The sequence below is a fragment of the Mobula hypostoma genome, chromosome 9 (assembly GCF_963921235.1).
Source record: "Mobula hypostoma chromosome 9, sMobHyp1.1, whole genome shotgun sequence".
In the NCBI taxonomy this organism is placed as follows: Eukaryota; Metazoa; Chordata; class Chondrichthyes; order Myliobatiformes; family Myliobatidae; genus Mobula; species Mobula hypostoma.
The window spans coordinates 83206597-83229161 of NC_086105.1; the positions used below are offsets into that span (position 1 = coordinate 83206597).

The 22565-nt window shown below is 42.2% G+C and overlaps 2 protein-coding genes across 15 annotated transcripts in view; one reads left to right on the forward strand and one right to left on the reverse strand.

The window, feature by feature from the left end:
- Nucleotides 1-22024, reverse strand: part of LOC134351819 (protein MTSS 1-like) — a 275762-nt gene extending 253738 nt beyond the window's left edge. For 2 of the 6 annotated variants that reach the window (XM_063058555.1, XM_063058554.1), the window contains exon 1: nucleotides 21484-21979. In XM_063058555.1, coding sequence (XP_062914625.1) covers nucleotides 21484-21555 — 72 coding nt within the window. In that variant the 5' untranslated portion in view covers nucleotides 21556-21979. Of the gene's footprint in view, nucleotides 1-21483 lie in introns of all 6 variants that reach the window. The other 4 variants (XM_063058552.1, XM_063058551.1, XM_063058553.1 and 1 more) reach the window with 4 other exon arrangements.
- A 98-nt stretch (nucleotides 22025-22122) lies between these two features.
- LOC134351817 (uncharacterized) overlaps nucleotides 22123-22565 on the forward strand; it is a 57537-nt gene continuing 57094 nt past the window's right edge. For 3 of the 9 annotated variants that reach the window (XR_010019268.1, XM_063058541.1, XM_063058547.1), the window contains exon 1: nucleotides 22200-22334. The gene's annotated coding sequence lies outside the window, so the exon portion shown is untranslated. Of the gene's footprint in view, nucleotides 22339-22565 lie in introns of all 9 variants that reach the window. The other 6 variants (XM_063058548.1, XM_063058544.1, XM_063058550.1 and 3 more) reach the window with 6 other exon arrangements.

A 22565-nucleotide genomic window follows, 5' to 3' on the forward strand; every position in this document is an offset into this window, starting at 1 on the left:
ATCCTTAAATCCCACCTGTTGCCGTAGAAACCCCTTTCTGTACTTCTCACTATAGAGCCCCTGCTACCACGGCTCTGCCTGACTTCTGTCTCCTTGGCTTTGTTTCAGTGCCAATTTTTGACTCGCAGACCCGTCCACCTCTCAGACTGGCAATGTGTCTGTCCTGACAGCTTCCAAGAGGGTGAACCTGTTTTCAAGAGGTACATGCCCCGGGGTCTCCTGTACTCCAAGCATCCACCCCTTCCTCATTGTTGCCCCCCCCTCCTCTCTTCCGGTATCTTCTGTGTAACGATCTCGCTGTAGGTCCTGTTCAGAAAACTCTCGGTTTCCCGGATGAACCTGAGGTCATCCAGTTGCTTCTCCAGTGCCTCAACACAGTCCTTCAGGAGCTGAACCTGGACACACTTTCCACATTTCTAGCAGCCAGAGGCACCATCAACATCCCTGACCTCCCACATCATGCAAGCATCAGACTGAATCAGTTGACCTGTTGACTCGCCATTTCTTCACCACTTCTCACCCTCTCCAACTGTGGCGTAGTCCCCTCCCTCAGCCTCCTCACCGAAGACTCCTGAGCCAAAGACTCGCATTTTTCTCACAAGGCACTTCCCTCGACAAGGCCGCTCCCCTTGATTATATTGGCTGATATTTTGACTAATTCATTTCACTTGGCGCACCTCGTCCGACCTCGAACGTTTGTGTTGCAGGCTGGTCCCAACTGGTTTTTAAATCAACCGCTCCTTCTCAGCCAATCCCCTCACTCACTCCTTCACTTCTCGCACCTCGGCCAACCTCAAGCATTTGTGTTGCAGGCTGGTCCCGACCGGTTTTTAAATCAACCGCTCCTTCTCAGCCAATCCCCTCACTCACTCCTTCACTTGCCGCACATCGGCCTACCTCGAACGTTTGTTAAATCAGCAATTAGATTTATCTGGTGGTGTTACTGAAGTGATTCACTATGATAACAGTCTATTCTGCTATAACATTCCTGTCCATACCCGAAATCGCTCTAAATTTGCCTCCAACATTCATAAATTACAAAATAACTAAGAAAGGAACCTCAGATCAAATAGGAAAAAAAACTTTCATAATGCAACCAAAACTGTCTCTAAGATATGTCTAACTCTGGCAGTAAGGGGTCAGGAAATGTACAATGAGTCAAAAAAACCTGTACAGGTATCCCCCCCTTTTCGAACATTCGCTTTACGAAACCTCACTGTTACAAAAGACCTACATTAGTACCCTGTTTTCACTTTCAGAAGGTGTTTTCACTGTTACGAAGAAAGGGGGCGCGCGATAAGAAATCAGCGCGCGATAAAAGGCAGTGCGCGCCCCGAGCAGCCGCTCTCCCCCGGATTCGGAACTGCATTGCCTTAACACGTTGCATTGAGTAGCCATTAGCAAGATGAGTTCTAAGGTGTCGGAAAAGCCTGAAAGAGTAAGGGTGTTACACTTAGCGTAAAACTAGACATAATTAAGCGTTTCGATTGTGGTGAACGAGGCAAGGAGTTTGGTTTGTGGAAGTTGATGAAGGTGATGTTGAAGAGGTTTATGGCTTCCATGACCAAGAACTGATAGATGAACAGCTGATGCCATTGGAAGAGAAAAGGATAACAATCGAAACCGAATGCAGAAAGTGAAGCAACTGCGTGAGATTTTCGCTGCAATGATAAAGTACGACTTTAATTTTGAAAGGGTACGTAGGTTTAGGGGATATTTGCAGGATGGTTTGAGTGCTTACAAACAACTGTATGATAGAAAAATGTGCCAGGCTCAGCAGTCAAGCAAGCCTTCCACATCAGCCACAGCAGACGACGAACCTCGACCTTCGACATCGAGGCGGGCAGTCATAGGAGAAGATGAGCTGCCTGCCCTGATTGATGATGAGATGACACCCCCGTGTCCCACCACCCGGGCCCCGGACAGATACTGTACCGATTCGCGAAGAACGCAGCGGTAGCCGGGAGGCACACATCACATCTTTAAGAAAAAAGCCAACATAAACATGCTAATTAATTAGGTGCCGCCTAGTACATAATTGTCGGCCCAGATCAGAGGCGAACTGTTGTCACAGCCATAACAGCACAGACAGATTGATTAATGTTACTGGTCTAGGAAAATAAATTCTGTATCATATATTTGACCTGCTGCACGTGGCAAGTGTCTTATCAGTTGCTTCTGCTTTATGTGTACTTTTGCCAATCAGAATGTGTCAGTTTGCTGATAAGTTCCAGTCCCAAGTTTCAAGAGACTTTGCATAGCTAGTTCCAATACAAAATCCCGATTCAACAAAGTTAAAAAAAAATTGACAGTCATCTGAGCTATGGATCCTAGCTTGGCCAACTGTGAACTCTGTCATTACCATCAATGTTTCAAGATCCCTTGGATGTCTCCACCCACCATTCAGCAACATTTAATAGCAATTAAAAATTTATGAAACAAATTTTAACAAATCTATTACGACGTTTAAAAAAATTAAACACTTACATTCTCAATTAAACAAATCATCAAAGTATACACCGCAGTTGTTTGAGGCCATTGAAACAAATGGGCTTGTTAACGGTGCACCAGGTGCTCTAATGTTCAGCTTCTTAATAAGCCAACATCAAGTAAAAGCCCAAAAGAAAGGAGCCAAGAATATCAAGACTTCTGCCTTAACGTGAGAATCCAGTCTTGGTGGAAACTTCACAAATATGTTGTCAACAAATTCTGTCCAACATGCTGCAAAGGAAATTATTGCAGGAAAATTGAACAAGTTAACCAGCACACACGGAGACAAGGAGGAGTCTGTGCATCAAGACTGAGAGGTGGGGTGGGGTGGGGTGGGGTGGGGAGGTTACTGGTGGTGTAAAGAGGAAAGATAGCCAGCATTAGTGCTGGGGAGGAGTGGGAAAGGAGGTGAGAAGTAGAACAAAATGGAGAGGAGAATGTAAAAAGGTGAACAGAGGAGAAGAGAACCTAGCACAACTGCAGAATGGGGATGGAATACCTGTCTCCCTTTCTTCACTTATTCATCCTTTCCTCCTTGTTCCAGCTCACCATCATTCTTCCCGTCATCAGTTCCACCCATTATCTACCAACTCTTTTCCCACTTCTGCCCAATACTTAAACATATTGTGCATCTCCCTCATCCCCATTGTATCCCACCCACCCCAAAAACATCTGATGGCAGCGCGACAGCAGCGCTCGCAGCCTCTCTGGTGATCTGTTATCTGTCAAGTAAGGGACCGTGCACAATTCTGATTTGATGGAGACGGACCTGAGAGTGCGGAAGAACATCTGGAAAACTTCTAAAATGCCCGCTTCGCTGCCGCTGCTACTGTGTGGTAACGGAATCTCCAGAGCAGAAGGCTCCGAATCCTCGGCTTTGCATGTTTCAGCGGCTGGGGCTAGGTTGAAGGTGCTCGGGAGGCTGTATCGGAGGGGCTGGTCGGAGGCTCGATGTTTTCGGACGGATGGACCCAGTGTCAGCTGTGGTCGGCTGCTTCCAAGGCATCAGCAAGTTGACTGTGCCTAGAGGTTTATGGCAGGGAGTTTCTCCCTTTTGCCCCTGCTATCGGGGACTTGCGAGTCGATCGACTCGGGGACTTTTGAGACTTTCTTTAACTGTGCCCATGGTTTGTTCTTTATCAAATTATGGTATTGCTTTGCACTGCTGTAACTATATGTTATAATTATGTGGTTCTGTCAGTGTTAGTCTTTGGTTTGTCCTGTTTTCTGTGGTATCACTCCGGAGAAACATTGTATCATTTCTTAATGCACGTATGCATTTCTAAATGACAATAAAAGAGGACTGAGTGTTCTCATAATCTAAAAAAGACTTCCCAGTCATTATACAGGGCCTCAACCTGAATGCCAACACATCACTTTTGCCTTCATAATTCGTGACCTGCTGCTCAGTTTATCTTTTACCCCCGGTTTCTTCAGCATTCTCGTGTTTTCTGTCTAATGTGCTCATGTAAAATTACATATTTCCACAGGTAAATTCTGCAGTGCTTTGGAGTCCAGGAACTGCAGAGAACAGAGTGTTTAAGGTTCACGTACAGAAATCATGAATGCTAGTAGACAGAAGCAAAGAAAAACTAAAGAGGCTAATGGAATTTTGGGCATGTTTTCAGGTAGCTACAATATGGGGGAGGGGGGAAATTAAGTTATGAACCCATTTAGATTTCTCTTCAGAACTAAGGGCTACATCTCAATACAATGTTTGAAGAGATGCCATATGCATTCATGAGGAAACATTTATGAAGGCTGTTCACATTCCCAAGATTACTTTCTCAAGTACTGTACGCAAGATGTGATGCAAATGATCTGTTCAAGATAATGAAATATATAGAAAGAAAAAATAAATAGAGGACAAGGCTTTTAACTCAGGTCAAGAAACAGGTCTTAATACAAAAATAATGAGCATATGCACACACACACACACTGACAAACACATCTACAAACTCGAGAAAGTCTACAGATGCCCAAGGCATTCTGCATGTGAAGAGCAAGAGGATAACACGTGAGAGAATAGGACCAATCAAGTGTGACAGTGGAAAAGTGAGTATGGAACTGGAGGAGATAGCAGAAGTACTCAGTTAATACTCTGCTTCAGTATTCACTACGGAAAAAGGATCATGGTGATTGCAGGGATGACTTAGAGTGGATTGAAAAGCTTCAGCATATAAAGATTAAGAAAGAGGATGTGCTGGAGCTCTTGGAAAGCATCAAGTTGGATAAGTCTCCGGGACTGGACGAGATGTATCCCAGGCTACTATGGAAGGCAAGGGAGGAGATTGATGAGCCACTGGCAATGATCTTTGCATCATCAATGGGGATGGGAGAGGTTCTGGAGGACTGGAGGATTGCAGATGCTGTTCTCTTATTCAAGAAAGGGCGTAGAGATAGCCCAGGAAATTATAGACCAGTGAGTCTTACTTTAGTAGCTGGTAAGTTGATGGAAAAGATCCTGAGAGGCAGGATTTATGAACATTTGGAGAGGCATAATATGATTAGGAATAGTCAGCATGGCTTTGTCAAAGGCAGGTCATACCTTATAAGCCTGATGGAATTTTTTGAGGATGTGACTAAACATGTTGATGAAGGTAGAGCAGTAGATTTCAGCAAGGCATTTGATAAGGTACCCCATGCAAGGCTTATTGAGAAAGTAAGGAGGCATGGGATCCAAGGGGACATTGCTTTGTGGATCCAGAAATGGCTTGCCCACAGAATGCAAAGAGTGGTTGTAGACGGGTCATATTCTGCATGGAGGTCGGTGACCAGTGGTGTGCCTCAGGAATCTGTTCTGGGACCCCTTCTCTTTGTGATTTTTATAAATGACCCAGCTGATGAAGTGGAGGGATGGGTTAGTAAATTTGCTGATGACACAAAGGTTGGATGTGTTGTGGATAGTGTGGAGGGCTGTCAGATGTTATAGTGGGAGATTGGTAGGATGCAAAAACTGGGCAGAGAAGTGGCAGATGGAGTTTAACCCAGATAAGTGTGAGGTGGTTCATTTTGGTAGGTCAAATATGATGGCAGAATATAGTATTAATGGTAAGACTCTTGATAGTGTGGAGGATCAGAAGGATCTTGGGATCCAAGTCCAGAGGGCACTCAAAGCTGCTGCGCAGGTTGACTCTGTGGTTAAGAAATCATACAGTGCATTGGTCTTCATCAACTGTGGGATTGAGTTCAAGAGCTGAGAGGTACTGTTACAGCTGTATCGGACCCTGGTCAGGCCTCACTTGGAGTACTGTGCTCAGTTCTGGTCACCTCACTACAGGAAGGATGTAGAAACTATAGGAAGTGGGCAGAGCAGATTTATAAGGATGTTGCCTGGATTGGGGAGCATGCCTTATGAGAATAAGTTGAGTGAACTCGGCCTTTTCTCCTTGGAGCGGTGGAGGATGAGAGGTGACCTGACAGAGGTGTACAAAATGATGAGAGGCATTGATCGTGTGGATTGTCAGAGGCTTTTTCCCAGGGCTGAAATGGCTAGCATGAGAGGGCACAGTTTTAAGGAGCTTGGAAGTAGGTACAGAGGAAATGTCAGGGGTAAGTTTTTTTATGCGGACAGCAGTGAATGCGTAGAATGGGCTGCCGGTGATGGTGGTGGAGGCAAATAGAATAGGGTCTTTTAAGGGTCTTGCATAGATACATGTACCTTAGAAAAACAGAGGGCTATGGGTAACCCTAAGTAATTTCCAAAGTAAGTACATGTTCGGCACAAATTGTGGGCAGAAGGGCCTGCATTGTGCTGTAGGTTTTCTATGTTTCTCCGCTGGAAATACAAAGCAACACACACAAAACTCTGGAGACACTCAGGTCAGGCAACATCTATTTTAATGAATGAGCAGTCAACATTTCAGGCCATGACCCTTCTTCAGGACTCAACTCATGCAGTCAGATATTTTATATTTAGGACACTAGTCTAGAGATTCCATTAATAACCATATAGTCCTATAACAATTACAGCACAGCAACAGGACATCTCAGCCCTTCTAGTCGATGCCAAACTCTTACTCTCACCTAGTCTCACTGACCCGCACTCAGTCCATAACCCTCCATTCCTTTCCTGCCCATATAGCTGTTCAATTTAACTTTAAAAACGACAACATTGAACCTGCCTCAACCACTTCTGCTGGAAGCTCGTTCCACACAGCTACCACTCTCTGAGTAAAGAAGTTCCCCCTCATGTTACCCCTAAACTTTTGCCCTTTAACTCTCAACTCATGTCCTCTTGTTTCAATCTCCCCTACTCTCAATGGAAAAAGCCTATCCATGTCAACTCGATCTAGCCCCCTCATAATTTTAAATACCACTATCAAGTCCCCCCTCAACCTTCTATGTTCCAAAGAATAAAGACCCAACATGTTCAACCTTTCTCTGTAACTTAGGTGATGAAACCCAGGTAACATTCTAGTAAATCTTCTCTGTACTCTCTATTTTGTTGACATCTTTGCTATAATTCTGTGACCAAAACTGTACACAGTACTCCAAATTTGGCCTCACCAATGCCTTGTACAATTTTAACATTACATCCCAACTCCTATACTCAATGTTCTGATTTATAAAGGCCAGCATACCAAAAGCTTTCTTCACCACCCTATCCACATGAGATTCCACCTTCAGGGAACTATGCACCATTTGTTCCTAGATCCCTCTGTTCTACCGCATTCCTCTATGCCCTACCATTTACCACGTATGTCTTATTTTGATTAGTCCTACCAAAATGTAGCACCTCACATTTATCAGCATTAAACTCCATCTGCCATCTTTCAGCCCACTCTTCTAACTGGCCTAAATCTCTCTGCAAGCTTTGAAAACCTACTTCATTATCCACAACTCCCCCTATCCTAGTATCATCTGCATACATACTCATCCGACTTACCACCCCATCATCCAGATCATTAATGTATATGACAAACAACATTGGACCCAGTACAGAACCCTGAGGCACACCACTAGTCACCAGCCTCCAATCTGACAAACAGTTATCCACCACTACTCTCTGTGGTCTCCCATCCAGCCACTGCTGAATCCATTTTAATACCTCTATATTAATACCTAACGATTGAACCTTCCTAACTAATCTTCCGTGTGGAACCTTGTCAAAGGCCTTACTGAAGTCCATATAGACAATATCCACCGCTTGATCCTCAACAACTTTCCTAATAACCTTTTTAAAAATTCAATAAGATTTGTCAAACATGACCTTCCACGCACAAATCCATGTCGACTGTTCCTAATCAGATCCCGTCTATCCAGGTGATTATATATACCATCTCTAAGAATACTTTCCATCAATTTACCCACCACTGACATCGAACACACAGGCCGATAATTGCTAGGTTTAGTCTTAGAACCCTTTTTAAACAATGGAACCACATGAGCAATACACCAATCCTCCAGCACCATCACCATTTCTAATGACATTTGAAATACTTCTGTCAGAGCCCCTGCTATTTCCACACTAACTTCCCTCAAAGTCCCAGGGAATATCCTGTCAGGACCCAGAGACTTATCCAGTTTTATATACCTTGAAAGTGCCAGTACTTCCTCTTCTTTAATCATCATAGTTTCCATAACTTCCCTACCTGTTTCAATTATCTTACACAATTCAATATCCTTCTCCTTAGTGAATACTGAAGAAAAGAAATCGTTAAGAATCTCCCCCATCTCTTTTGGCTCCACACATAGCTGTCCACTCTGATTCCCTAAGGGACCAATTTTATCCTTCACTATCCTTTTGTTATTAATATAACCGTAGAAACCCTTGGGATTTATTTTCGCCCTACTTGCCAAAGCATCCTCATATCTTCTTTTAGCTTTTCTAATTTCTTTCTTAAGATTCTTTTTACATTCTTTATAATAAACTAAATGTGCCAAAGCCCAGCTCAAGTTTTGGGTATCCAAATCTCCATGTTGCTTTCACTGGTGGAAGAGTCATGGGTAGAACTCAATTCTAAAACATAAAACCATGGGACATTTCCAGCTGTACATAAAGAGGATGGAATCCATACATGGCAATTCACATCCGGTTTCCTCCACAGCAAAATATCTAAAAATTTGAAGCTATTCAGTACAAACAAAAAATTAAAATTTAATATACAATATTGAGTATGACTTTACATCTACCCTATTAATCACTCTTCCAAACTTGTATGCTCAATCAGATCATTCGTCACCTTACTGAGTACATGCTGATTCCACTGAGTACATGCAAATCACACTCATTGCTCCATGACAGAATAACCCTCTCAGCCCTGGAATTAATCCAATGAATCTACACTGCACCACCTCCAACTATATCCGCCCAGAGATTCAGGGGTGAGAACTGCACAGTTCTCTATACAGTATGTCATCGTGCCAAAACCCTGTAAACATCATAAGAGGGATCTTCAATCTTGAATTCATTTGCAATCAAGGTCATAGGTATCATCTGCCTTTCTAATCGTTCGCTATAAATGTGTACCAGAGCCTTCTGTACGGGGCCTGACGGAATATTCCCCTAGCTCTCCACGAGGTGAGGGAAAAGATTGCTGAGCCTCTGGCTAGGATCTTTATGTCCTCGTTGTCCACGGAAATGGTACCGGAGGATTGGAGGGAGGCGAATGTTGTCCCTTTGTTCAAAAAAGGTAGTAGGGATAGTCCGGGTAATTATAGACCAGTGAGCCTTACGTCTGTGGTGGGAAAGCTGTTGGAAAAGGTTCTTAGAGACAGCATCTCTGGGCATTTAGAGAATCATGGTCAGATTATGGACAGTCAGCATGGCTTTGTGAAGGGCAGATCGTGTCTAACAAGCCTGATAGAATTCTTTGAGGAGGTGACCAGGCACATAGATGAGGGTAGTGCAGTGGATGTGATCTATATGGATTTTAGTAAGGCATTTGACAAGGTTCCACATGGTAGGCTTATTCAGAAAGTCAGAAGGTATGGGATCCAGGGAAGTTTGGCCAAGTGGATTCAGAATTGACTTGCCTGCAGAAGGCAGAGGGTCGTGGTGGAGGGAGTACATTCAGATTGGAGGGTTGTGGCTAGTGGTGTCCGACAAGGATCTGTTCTGGGACTTCTATTTTTCGTGATTTTTATTAACGACCTGGATGTGGGGGTAGAAGGGTGGTTTGGCAAGTTTGCAGACGACACAAAGGTTGATGGTGCTGTAGATAGTGTAGAGGATTGTCAAAGATTGCAGAGGGACATTGACAGGATGCAGAAGTGGGCTGAGAAGTGGCAGATGGAGTTCAACCCGGAGAAGTGTGAGGTGGTACACTTTGGAAGGACAAACTCCAAGGCAGAGTACAAAGTAAATGGCAGGATACTTGGTAGTGTGGAGGAGCAGAGGGATCTGGGGGTACATGTCCACAGATCCCTGAAAGTTGCCTCACAGCTGGATAGGGTAGTTAAGAAAGCTTTCATAAGGTGTTAGCTTTCATAAGTCAAGGGATAGAGTTTAAGAGTCGCGATGTAATGATGCAGCTCTATAAAACTCTGGTTAGGCCACACTTGGAGTACTGTGTCTAGTTCTGGTCGCCTCACTATAGGAAGGATGTGGAAGCATTGGAAAGGGTACAGAGCAGATTTACCAGGATGCTGCCTGGTTTAGAAAGTATGCATTATGATCAGAGTTTAACGGAGCTAGGGCTTTACTCTTTGGAGAGAAGGAGGATGAGAGGAGACATGATAGAGGTATACAAGATAATAAGAGGAATAGATAGAGTGGATAGCCAGCGCCTCTTCCCCAGGGCACCACTGCTCAATACAAGAAGACATGGCTTTAAGGTAAGGGATGGGAAGTTCAGGGGGGATATTAGAGGAAGGTTTTTTACCCAGAGAGTGGTTGGTGCGTGAAATGCACTGCCTGAGTCAGTGGTGAAGTTTTGAGAGACTACTAGACAGGTATATGGAGGAATTTAAGGTGGGGGCTTATATGGGAGGCAGGGTTTGAGGGTCGGCACAATATTGTGGGTCGACAGGCCTGTACTATGTTCTGTACATTAATGTTAACTTGTTTTGTGTCATTCTAAAACAATCTTCTTGCACTAGAATTTCACATCTTCCCATACTATATGGTACTTGATAGCTTTTAGTTCACTTAAACTCTTTTACCTTCCCACTTCATGTTTTATTGTCAGTAATTTGGATTGATTGTACTCTTGTCTTTCAAAGTCACCACTTCAGAATGTAAATAGCTGAGAGGTTGGTTCGCAGCAATTGTGGCACCTTGTCAAGCTGAAAGTGGAACATTTATTTCTACAGTCTTCAAGCCTTAAACCAAACTTTTGACTTTTCTCATATATAACTACTACAAAAATATGTAACAAACAACCTCTGCTAAGTATCTTACCAAACGTTTCTTATATACCCACATACATTACATCTGCTGGCTGTCCTTATAGTTGCCCTGCTGGTTAAAAAAGTTGACCTGTAAAAATGGCTTCTATCCAAAAGCAATGCTAACTTTGCTTAATCATATTATAATTATCTTACATTCATAAAGAATAGATTGTAGTCTGTCATTAGATACGCGACAGCAGTCATTTGAGCTGCCAGGAGGTATACAAGATATTCTTATTAGCAGCACAAATCAACACATAAAGCACCAGCTATTATAATCTGGAGATTGAGCAGCAATTGATCAGTATTCATTGGTGACACAGCATAGGGATGTCTGTTTTAAGATTTAATGAGTTCTATTGTCCTTGTTGGTCATCACTGCATGCTTTTTTCTTGCTTACTAATTAAAGAAATAGCATGGTAGATTGAATAAGTCAGATTTGTTTATAAAATGTTCCACTGATATGGGGGATTCACACTCATTTCTTTCTTAATACCAGATATAAGCAGAATGGCAGTACTCACTGGGTAAATTCAAACACAAAGATGAGAAAGAACAGTGTGTAAACTGCATACTTTAAAATGGTAGAGCACCAACATACTGCCCTGGACTTATATTACAACATCTGGGCACATTAAACTCACGCTGGTATCCCAGCACCTCAGTTACCATAGCAACAACAACGCAGTCAACAAACCTTAGCTCTCTTTTGAAAATAATTATGTCCACAATAGGTCAATGAAAACAAGAGGGAGACCAAGTATTTTGGAAATTAAAGTTTTTAAATCATTCCAAAAGGATATGGAGCAACAGCTGTCAAATGAAACTGATCTCTTATTGGTCTAATTCAATGTTCAAAGGGCAAAATGATATATTCCTATTCCTGTACCTCCCTCTGCAATTGGATCCTCGACTTCCCAACTGGAAGACAACAACCTGTGAGGATTGGTGACAGCATATCCTCCTTGCTGATGATCAACACTGGCACACCTCAGGGATGTGTGCTTAGCCCACTGCTCTACTCTCTATATACACATGACTGTGTGGCTAGGCATAGCTCAAATACCATCTATAAATTTGTTGACAATACAACCATTGTTGGTAGAATCTCAGGTGGTGACGAGAGGGCGTACAGGAGAGAGATATACCAATTAGTGGAGAGGTGCTGCAACAACAATCTGGCGCTCAATGTCAGTAAGACGAAAGAGCTGATTGTGGACTTCAGGAACAGTAAGATGAAGGAACACATACCAATCCTCATAGAGGGATCAGAAGCGGAGAGAGTGAACAGCTTCAAGTTCCTGGGTGTCAAGATCTCTGAGGATCTAACCCGGTCCCAACATATTGATGTAGTTATAAAGAAGGCAAGACAAAGGCTATACTTTATTAGGAGTTTGAAGAGATTTGGCATGTCAACAAATACACTCAAAAACTTCTATAGATGTACTGTGGAGAGCATTCTGAAAGGCTGCCTCACTGTCCAGTGCGGGGGCTACTGCACAGGACCGAAAGAAGATGCAGAGGGCTGTAAATTTAGTCAGCTCCATCTTGGGCACTAGCCTACAAAGTATCCAAGACGTCTTCAAGGAGCAGTGTTCCAGAAAGGCAGCATCCATTATTAAGGACCTCCAGCACCCACAGCATGCCCTCTTCTCATTGCTACCATCAGGAAGGAGGTACAAGAGCTTGAAGACACACAGTCAGCGATTCAGGAACAGCTTCTTCCCCTCTGCCATCCGCTTCCTAAATGGACATTGAATTTTTGGACACACTTCACTTTTTTTAAATATATAGTATTTCTGTTTTTGCACTTTTTAAAAATCTATTCAACATACGTAATTAATTTACTTGTTTATGTATTGTAAATATTTTTATTTATTTTTTCTCTGCTACATTATGTATTGCATTGAACTGTTGCTGCTAAGTTAACAAATTTCACATCACATGCCAGTGATAATAATTCTGATTCTATGAACCCCTTTCAAGGGCATTTCACCCCCAATTTTCTCGTCGCATCAACCCTCTGCTCACCTCAATATCACAACCAAGTTTAAACAACAATTATATCTGAAATCTCCAAGCACTTTAATAGCAATACATCACAAAAATATTTATAAACATTAAACATCTTCAAAGTTTCCAGTCAAAAATGGTCGAACTAATACCAAACTTACTGGCAAATTTTACAAAAGACAATATAGATTTAAATTAATCAGTTTTTTTTCTAACAACTATCAGAGAAAGAGACAGAATAACTATTGGAAAATTTTTTTTCCGGAGACATTCTATAATTACATCATTCAGTATTTTCACAGTGGACTCAGCACAGAAGTGCCTGAACTCTCAATGGATCTGACACAAATAGGTTACTAATGAAGACTAACTCAGATCCACTGCTCCTTTCTTTTAAAAAAGCCTTATTTTGAGCTATTACCATGGGATCTCCCTTATTATCAAGGTGAATGAAAACATTACAAGGATGACAGGTTTGGCAATTAGAGATCTTTCAATGGAAACAGATTTTTCCTGGCAATTTTTTTTTATCTCCAGGTCCAAATAAAACATTACGTTCAGTCTAACAGTCTCATTCTTAATACATCCAAAAATCCACAAGACATTCAAACAATTGAAGGTAGATTTAAAGTACACAACTAGGGTAAAGTGAACAGAATATTGGTTGATCACAGATACTGCATTAAAATTGCAAATTTCTTGAAAGGCTTGACAGAAGCTTTTTAACTCCTCTCACTCCTTTTTACATCTAGTCCAGCGGTCCCCAACCACCTGGTCGCAAAGCATGTGCTACCGGGCCGTGAGGAAACCTTTCCTCGTTCCCTGTCATGCCCTGCAGAGCTTGAATGCAGGCGAGGTCATCACCCACACGTCATCCATGTCAGCGCGGGAAAGAGATCAACTCCTCGAGCTTGCAAATGACGGTGGGCTGAAAAGTATGTTTGACATAACATCTCTTCCGGCATTCTTGATCAAAGTCAAGGCTAAATATCCTGAGGTAGCCACGAAAGCACCGAAAACATTGCTTCCATTTCCAACATATCATTGTGAAGCGAGGTTTTCTGCAATGAATGCAACCAAAACTAAAATGCGGAATAGACCGGACATACGGAACCCCCTTCGAGTATCGCTGTCTCCCATCACCCCTCGATAGGACCGTCTTGTTGCAGGGAAACAAGACCAGGGCTCCCACTGATTCAGCGATATTGGTGTGTTGCAATGATTTTATATGTTCATACGAGGAAAATATGTGCTGTGTGTTTAATATCCAAACGTTACTTAAAATGTTATGATGCTATTGACTTATAAGTGACTTACATAACCATATAACAATTGCAGCACGGAAACAGGTGATCTCGGCCCTTCTAGTCTGTGCTGAACGCTACTCTTACCTAGTCCCACAGACCTGCACTCAGCCTGTAACCCTCCAATCCTTTCCTGTCCATATACCTATCCAATTTTTCTTTAAATGATAATATTGAACCCGTCTCTACCACTTCTACTGGAAGTTCGTTCAACACTTACTTCAAGCTCCCCTGTCCTCACCTGATAATTGACATCACTATATTCATGCGAGGAAAATATGCGCTGTGTGTTTAATATTGTTTGTTAGATAAACCCTTTTAGAAACAAAATTGAGTGTATTAGCCATTTATCACCTATATTCCAGTCGTGATGAACACCCCCCCCCCCCGCCCGGACAGAATCAGCAAAAACGATTTGCAGAAAAAAAACAGCACGTACACACATGCGCATACAGGTGCCCGCGCAAGGCTTCATGGTCATGGTAGTCTTTCTCGGGGTAAACGCAACGTATTCAACTGCTACTCTTGTCCGTTGGCAACCCTACACCTCCCCACTCCCGGGTCGGCCAGAATACTGTCAATATTAAACCGGTCCACAGTGCAAAAAAGGTTGCGGACCCCTGATCTAGTCCCTCAAAAAGCACACCTCCTGTCAATGCTGGCCTTTGATCGGTTTAGACATACATATGCAACACCAGACAAAGCAGTCTGCATAAGATTAGAGTCATTATCATGAGCTAAACAAAGCAGAGGTCACTATTTTGTTCAGTCTGAATTAAGACGATGTGTTACAATTTTGCTGTACTGAGGGAAGGGATAAGAAATCCCATCCGCTAGCTTTAAAATTGGGTAAGGGGTGAGGAGGCAAGAAAAACAACTCTCAAAACCTGAAAATTTCAATTAAAAAATTTTGAAAGAATATTGAAAATACACAGAAATACTTCCAAAAGTTACAGCAGTAAAGGCTTTGCTGTAACTTTAGATTTTTACCATTCCCTATTGAATGAGAAAAAACCCAAATACTGTGTCATCATTGACAAAGTTGCTACATTCAGCTGAACAATATTACCACAACAAAGTGAAAAACAAAACTCGTTTTGTATCCCACACTAGATAATACCCATTGCCACATCTTTTAAGAGACTCTTAGATGGGTACATGGAGCTTAGAAAAATATGCAGTATGGAAAATCTAGGCAGTTCCTAGAGTAGGCTACATGGTCCGCACAACATTATGGGCCAAAGAGCCTGAAATGTGCTGTAGATTTTCTGTTTCTAAAAGATATTGTACAGAAAAGTATAATTAACAGGACAAGAAAACACTGAAGACATGGAAATTAAAGCCACAAAGCAAAGGTATGCAGAGTTTAAAGCTAGTGCTATCATTTCCAGAAAACGGACTACCTTCCATTTGACTCGTATGAACTCTAATCAACTTAAGTTTGCACCACAGTAGCATAGAGTTTAGCATTGTTACAGCTCAGGGTGCTCCAGAGTTCGGAGTTCAATTCTGACACCATTTTGTAAGGCACCTCTGTACGTTCTCTCCATAGAATGCATGGGTTTTCACCAGGTGCTCTGGTTTCCTCCCATAGTCCACAGACAGGTAGGTTAATTGGTCATTGCAAATTGTCCTGTGATTAGGTTGGGTTAATTGAGCTTGTCGGGGGTTGCTGGGGCTGCCTCACCTGAAGGACCAGAAGGGCCTACTTTATACTGAATCGCCAAATGAAAAATATAAGTACATGGAATCCAATTAAATTCAGGTCAGCTTTGAAGGTCACAAGTCTCTTTATTTGCATGTTAATGAAGGAGAGTCAATCGAAATAGTCAAGCTCTAAAAACAGAATATTTCTTGCCATATATACTTAATCCATTCTCAAACTCTATTTAAAATCTAATTGGCATATTGGATGGCAGCCTGGTTCAACAACTTCTCAGTCAGTGATTAGAAAGCACAGAAGAAATTTTAAATGGAACAACAACACTACTGTGGCTGACAAGTGAAGTCAGAGCCAAAGTAAAAGCAAAAGAGAGGGGCATACAATGAAGCCAAAGCTAGTGGCAAGACAGAGGATCGGGAAGCTTTTAAAAACTTGTAGAGAGAAACTAAACTGGTTTAAGGAGGAAAAGATGGATTATGAAAGGAAGCTGGCGACTAATATCAGAGAAGATACTAAAAGCTTTTTTAAGTATATCAAGGGTAAAAGAGAGTTGAGGGTAGATATAGGACCAATAGAAAATGACACTGGAGAGAGACGCAGAGATGGCAGAGGAACTGAATGTGTATTTTCATCAATCTTCACAGTGGAAGACATCTGCAGTATATTGGACATTCAAGTGTATCACAGAAGTGAAATATGTGCCATGAAAATTACAACTGAGAAGGTGCCCAGGAAGCTTAATGGTCTGAGGGTGGATAAATCTCCTGGACCTGATGGAATGCACCCTCAAGTTCTGAAGGAAGTAACTGGAGAGACTGCGGAGGCACTAACAATGATCTTTCAAGAATCGATAGATTCTGGCATTGTAACGGATGATTGGAAAATTTCAAATGTTACTTCGCCATTTAAGAAGGGTGGGAGGCAGCAGAAAGGAAACTACAGATCTGTTAGCCTGACATCAGTGGTTGGGGAGTTGTTGGAATCGATTGTCAGGGATGAGATTACGGAGTTTCTGGAGGCACATGACAAGATAGGCCAAAGCCAGCATGGTTTCCTGAAAGGAAAATCCTTCCTGACTAACCTACTGCAATTTTTTGAGGAAATTATAAGCAGTGTAGGCAAAGGAAATGCAGTGGATGTGGTGTACTTGGATTTCCAGAAGGCCTTTGACAAGGGGCTGCACATGAGGCTGCTTAGCAATATAAGAGCCCATGGAATTACAGGGAATTTACTAGCATGAGTGGAGCATTGGTTGATCGGCAGAAAGCAGAGAGTGGGAATAAAGGGATCCTATTCTGGCTGGCTGCCAGTTACCAGTAGAGTTCCACAGGAGTCAGTGTTGGGGCCACTGCTTTTTACAATGTATGTCAATGACTTGGACTATGGGATTAATGGATTTGTGGCTAAATTTGCTGATGATACAAAGAGGATCAGGTAGTGTTGAGGAAACAAACAGCCTGCAGAGAGACTTAGATACTCTAGAGGAATGGGAAAAGAAGTGGCAAATAAAATACAAAGTTGGAAAGTGTATGGCCGTGCACTTTGCTGGAAGAAGTAAAGAGGCAGACTATTATTTAGATGGAGAGAGAATTCAAAATGCAGAGATGCAAAGGGACTTGGGAGTCCTTGTGCAGGATACCCTAAAGGTTAACCTCCAGGTTGACTTGGTGGTGAGGGCAGCAAATACAATCTTGGCATTCATTTCCAGAGGTATAGAATATAAAAGCAGGGATGTGACGTTGAGGCACTCATGAGACCACATTTGGAGTACTGTATGCCGTTTTGGGCTCCTTATTTTAGAAAGGATATAATGACATTGGAGAGGATTCAGAGAAAATTCACGAGAATGATTCCAGGAATGAAAGAGTTATCATATGAGGAACATCTGGCAGCTCTTGGGCTGTATTCCTTGGAGTTCAGGAGAATGAGGGGGATCTCATAGAAACAAAAGATTAGATATGGCAAACAACAGGAATTCTGCAGATGCTGGAAATTCAAGCAACACACATAAAAGTTGCTGGTGAACGCAGCAGGCCAGGCAGCATCTCTAGGAAGAGGTGCAGTTGACGTTTCAGGACCTGACGAAGGGTCTCGGGCTGAAACGTCGACTGCACCTCTTCCTAGAGATGCTGCCTGGCCTGCTGCGTTCACCAGCAACTTTTATTAGATATGGCAAAGTTATTTCCCATGGTAAGGGAGTCTAGGACAAGAGTTCAGGACTTAGGACGTCCATTTCGAACAGAGATGCAGAGAAATTACTTTAGTCAGAGGGTGGTTAATCTGTGGAATTTGTTGTTTCGAGCAGCTGTGGAGACCAAGTCATTGGGTGCATTTAAGGCAGAGGTAGATAGGTTCTTGTTTAGCCAGGGCATCAAAGGGTATGGGGAGAAGGCAGGGGAGTTGAGATGACTAGAAGAATTGGATCAGCCATGATTGAATGGCGGAGCAGACTCCATGGGCCAAAAGACCTACTTCTGCTCCTGTATCTTATGGTCTTAAATGGTGATCCTTTTCCCCGCTGAAGATCTCCCTATTGTACAATCACCAAGCATCTTAGTACCTCCAGATATACTCAGAGTATCACATACATGAACTGCTGCCATGCAGTACCCATAGCAGACAATGTACCATGTCAACAGACAAGTCATTGGCTAATGTATTCTTGATTTAATTTGAAGCTAATGCAGAATAAAGCTGCAGCAATAATCACTCTTTTGTAAATTCAAACTAGCAGCATACAAGCTCCAGGCAGAGGCTCATAGGCTTATTGTGAACTTTAGTCTACTTAACCACAACACATTCACAACTACTTTTGCACACCAAGTCTATAGGCTTGTAGCTACATAAATTAACTAAGTGTGTAACATGCAGGATTGATAGGCAGAATTTAGTTTGTGATCTTCAACACAAATAAGTTTCTGGTCTTCAAACTTGATTATTTGGTATTGTGGGGGTAGAAGAGCATGCAGGGAGAAATTAATCCTCCCAATGCACCATTCTCATACTTGTATAATTCATACCTCCTTTCCTATCAAGTGATTTAAGAGTGATATTAGAAGCAGCCTGGAAATAATTGATGCATTACCTGGGGACCAAAAGCAGAAGGAAAACGGTGTCCAAATAGAAAAAACCTGTTGTGTTTCTTTAAGATCACTAAACTGTCACAAACAGGTGTAGAACCTTCCTGCCCCCACACTGCTCAAACTAATCCCGTTCACCAACTGCGGCCACCTGCTTCAAGATTCCATTATGAGTCAGTCCAATCTGATTGCTAAAGGATGGAAATTAAAGTAACTTATGTATTTGCATTTATGACTACCTACAAACTCAAACAAATGTAAAGTTTTGCAGAATTGCAAATGGATTCAGTCTTTCAGACCTTTATCAGTCTTCATTTAATAAAACCACAGAAGCAAAAAACTTCGGCAACCTAGAGAGGCTTTATATAATACTGCCACATCAACACAAGTTGTTCTGACAGAAGAACGATGACCTTTAACTCCACATTCAGTGCCTGGATTTACAAAGTAATCTAGGTGGAGAATGATCTAGGTGGAGAATGATAGTATGGGTGCCACCTACCCTTAATCAGAGGAAGTAAAAGGATCATCTATTTTCACCAGACAAATTTACATGTATTTAGAATTTGCTGCAGTTTGTTGGCATGACATACAAAAAACATTTGACAATTATAATAAATTATATAAAAATCAAGCATGGATAAGGAATAAAATGTGCATAAATACCAGCATGTAAACAGCTTTATAAAAAGTTGTTTAAAGTGTTTACAGTGTAGTGACTGAGATTGAGAACCCATCTAGATTACCAATTTGATTGCTACCAGGTGACATCTGGAAATTGCAAGGTGGTGGATGGATGGCAAACAAAATCAGGAAGTGGATCAATTCCAGCTCCTCAGTATAATGGCCAGTTGGTACCTAATATCTAGGCTGATGAAAGAAAATTGAAGACTTGAATGAAGGCCAAAGGGCAAACACTGTGGATCTATCCCCAGAAGTAAACATCCATAAGTGAAAAGACATACTGAAAAGGAAAGAAACATTGGTTCCTTTTTTGATGTAAAGAGAGATTTGGGAATTAAATTCATATTTAATGTGATATAACTGAGGATACCATGAAACTGTGGCACTGAGACAAGGCTGCAGGTTCTTTACTCACTGGGCTGCCTAACTGACCTCAGCCTGCGGTACAATTGATTTCTGACCATTGCCAAAGTTAGGCAAGAAAAATAGACAGTATTAGCACCTATTCTCTTAAATATAAAACGGGGATCCTTAACAATGGTTCAAAAGCTGAAATATATTCATGCTTGTTTGATTTGCCCCCATTCACCAAACTAAGGACAAACTATCTCCTCTCAATAATGTCTAGATAGAAAGGGTAACTAAAACTATTATCCAGTAACAGTCAACAATTAGATCTGTTTCGTTCACCAGAAGGTTGACTGACCCAGGCATGTTCCTGTTTCATTCTTCAGAAGTAGAAAAAGAGAGGCACAGTCCAAAAAAAATTCCTTTTGAAATCAGAAATAAAATTACCTAACCCATGCAGTTTCTAGTGGTAAAGTCAATGATTCCAATGTTAAATCAGGTTAGTTACCCCAAAGGCAGCAAGAATTTTTTTCCACCAAAAATAAACATCATGGAAATTAGATAGAAAAAAAATGACATACCTCAATAGTCTAAACTTTAACCAAGCGTTCATTTTAATTAAAAGTTATTACATTATCCTTCTCAATGATTACCATCACAGTACATGAAAATATGAAGGTAGATACAATGAAAATAAAAACACACAGAATACAAAGCTTTCCACAATGCAAATTAGTAGATTGGATTTTCCAAAAATGCTTCTTCACATTTCAATCAAGCATAAGATCCAGTATCTCCATGATAGTCAACGAAACTGCACAAACCACTTAAAGCTGTTAACAGCTTTTAGTTGACTACAGGAAGTCAACTAAGCTATAAAAATATTAACTTGATTTGTCTAAATATTTTAAAGAATATGAAATTTGAATAAGAATGTCAAGACACCAGACAATTTCACAGCACTTTAACGCTCATCATTAAATGGAATTCGTTTGTAGCATTGCAGTTTAAATATTCGGTCACTGCATATCAAATTGCTTAAGGATATTTATTTCTACAGTTGAAATAGGCGATTCATGATCCACTTATGTGCATGGAATATGCACGGAAAGCGAAGAAATCCACCTGTGTACAGTATGCATGTTATTAGAAAGTGACAAGTGCAGTTTACCAACTGGTTACTGTACTGTTCTTTGCAAAATGATTAACGTTGAAAAGGATTTACAACCTGAACGCCAGCGAGTTTAAAGCATTTTGCTGTACAATTTAGTTTATTACAATAATTGTTTATTCGTCTTATAGATGCTGCATGACCTACTGCGTCCCCCCAGTATGCTGTGTGTGTTGGATTGTAAAATTTAGATTTTTTTTAAATTCGCCATCGCATTCATGTCCTCAGAAACCTGTAAAGTACACACAGCTGTTTCCATCACAAACAGTCTACCATATCTACTGGCCAATGCTCTCTTGCATGGAAACAATAAGGGTTCTACCAATTTAAAAAAACAAATTAACCTTAGCTTAATTTATTCTTTGTAAGAGGCATATGGATATAAAGACACCAACCTTCATGTCGCCGATGATGGTCTGAAACAATCCACCAAGCGCACTGCATTCCTTCCCTATAACAGCCTCCATTTTTCCAATAAAAACACAGCTGGGCTCCACAAACGAAAGGATAAAATACCTTCACAGTATCTTCAGAGGGAGGGAATGGAAAACCTTCGCAAACCCTCAACCCGCCGAGCAGATATGATCGTTCGTCTAATTAAAAGTAAAAGCTTCTTACGGGAGGGGGAAGGGTGGTGGGAGGCAAAAGGCTAATGATGAGGAGTAATTGTTGGACGATTGCAAAACGAAAACGCACTCTTATTCCCTGCGGTCAGCATTTACCCCGCAATGCTGAGAATATCCATTGTTCTGTCTGTCGACATCATGCGGCAGATCGTGTAAAAATAACACACGGGGTGGAGGTTAAAAATAAGACTGCTCTCTGCAGCAACTCGGTGCACGAAATGATCCTCCCCACACACATACAAAACCTGAGCAGAGGGGTGGAGTATGAGCAAGCTCCCCCTCCCTTCCTGCCTCAAAGTAAAAGCTCACCAATCAACCGAAAGCGAGCGGCCTCGGCCAATTCGACCGCCTTTTCGGCTCGGCTTCATGATACTATACCCCACTGGCGCTCGTCACAGCCCGCAGGAGAGCAGGGTAACCTGACGTCACGCCACGGCTTTCAACCGCGATCGGTTCCGGCTCCGGCGTTGGATGGGTGGTACGCTCGGCCTCTGGGACTGGCTTCGGATGGATGGTGCGCTCCCTCTGGTTCTCCGGCGTTGGGTGGATGGTGTTTGGGCTCTAGGGCACGGATGTTGGATGGATGGTGCGCTTGCCCTCTGGAGCTCTGGCGTTTGATGGTTGGTGCGTTTGCTCTCTGGGGCTCCGGCCTTGGATGGGTGGTGCGCGCGTCCTCTGGGACTGGCTTTGGATGGATGGTGTGCTCCCTCTCTGAGACTCCAGTGTTGGTTGGATGGTGTGCTCCCTCTCTGAGACTCCAGTGTTGGTTGGATGGTGTGCTCCCTCTCTGAGACTCCAGTGTTGGTTGGATGGTGTGCGTTCCCTTTTGGACTCCGGTGTTTCGTTGGATG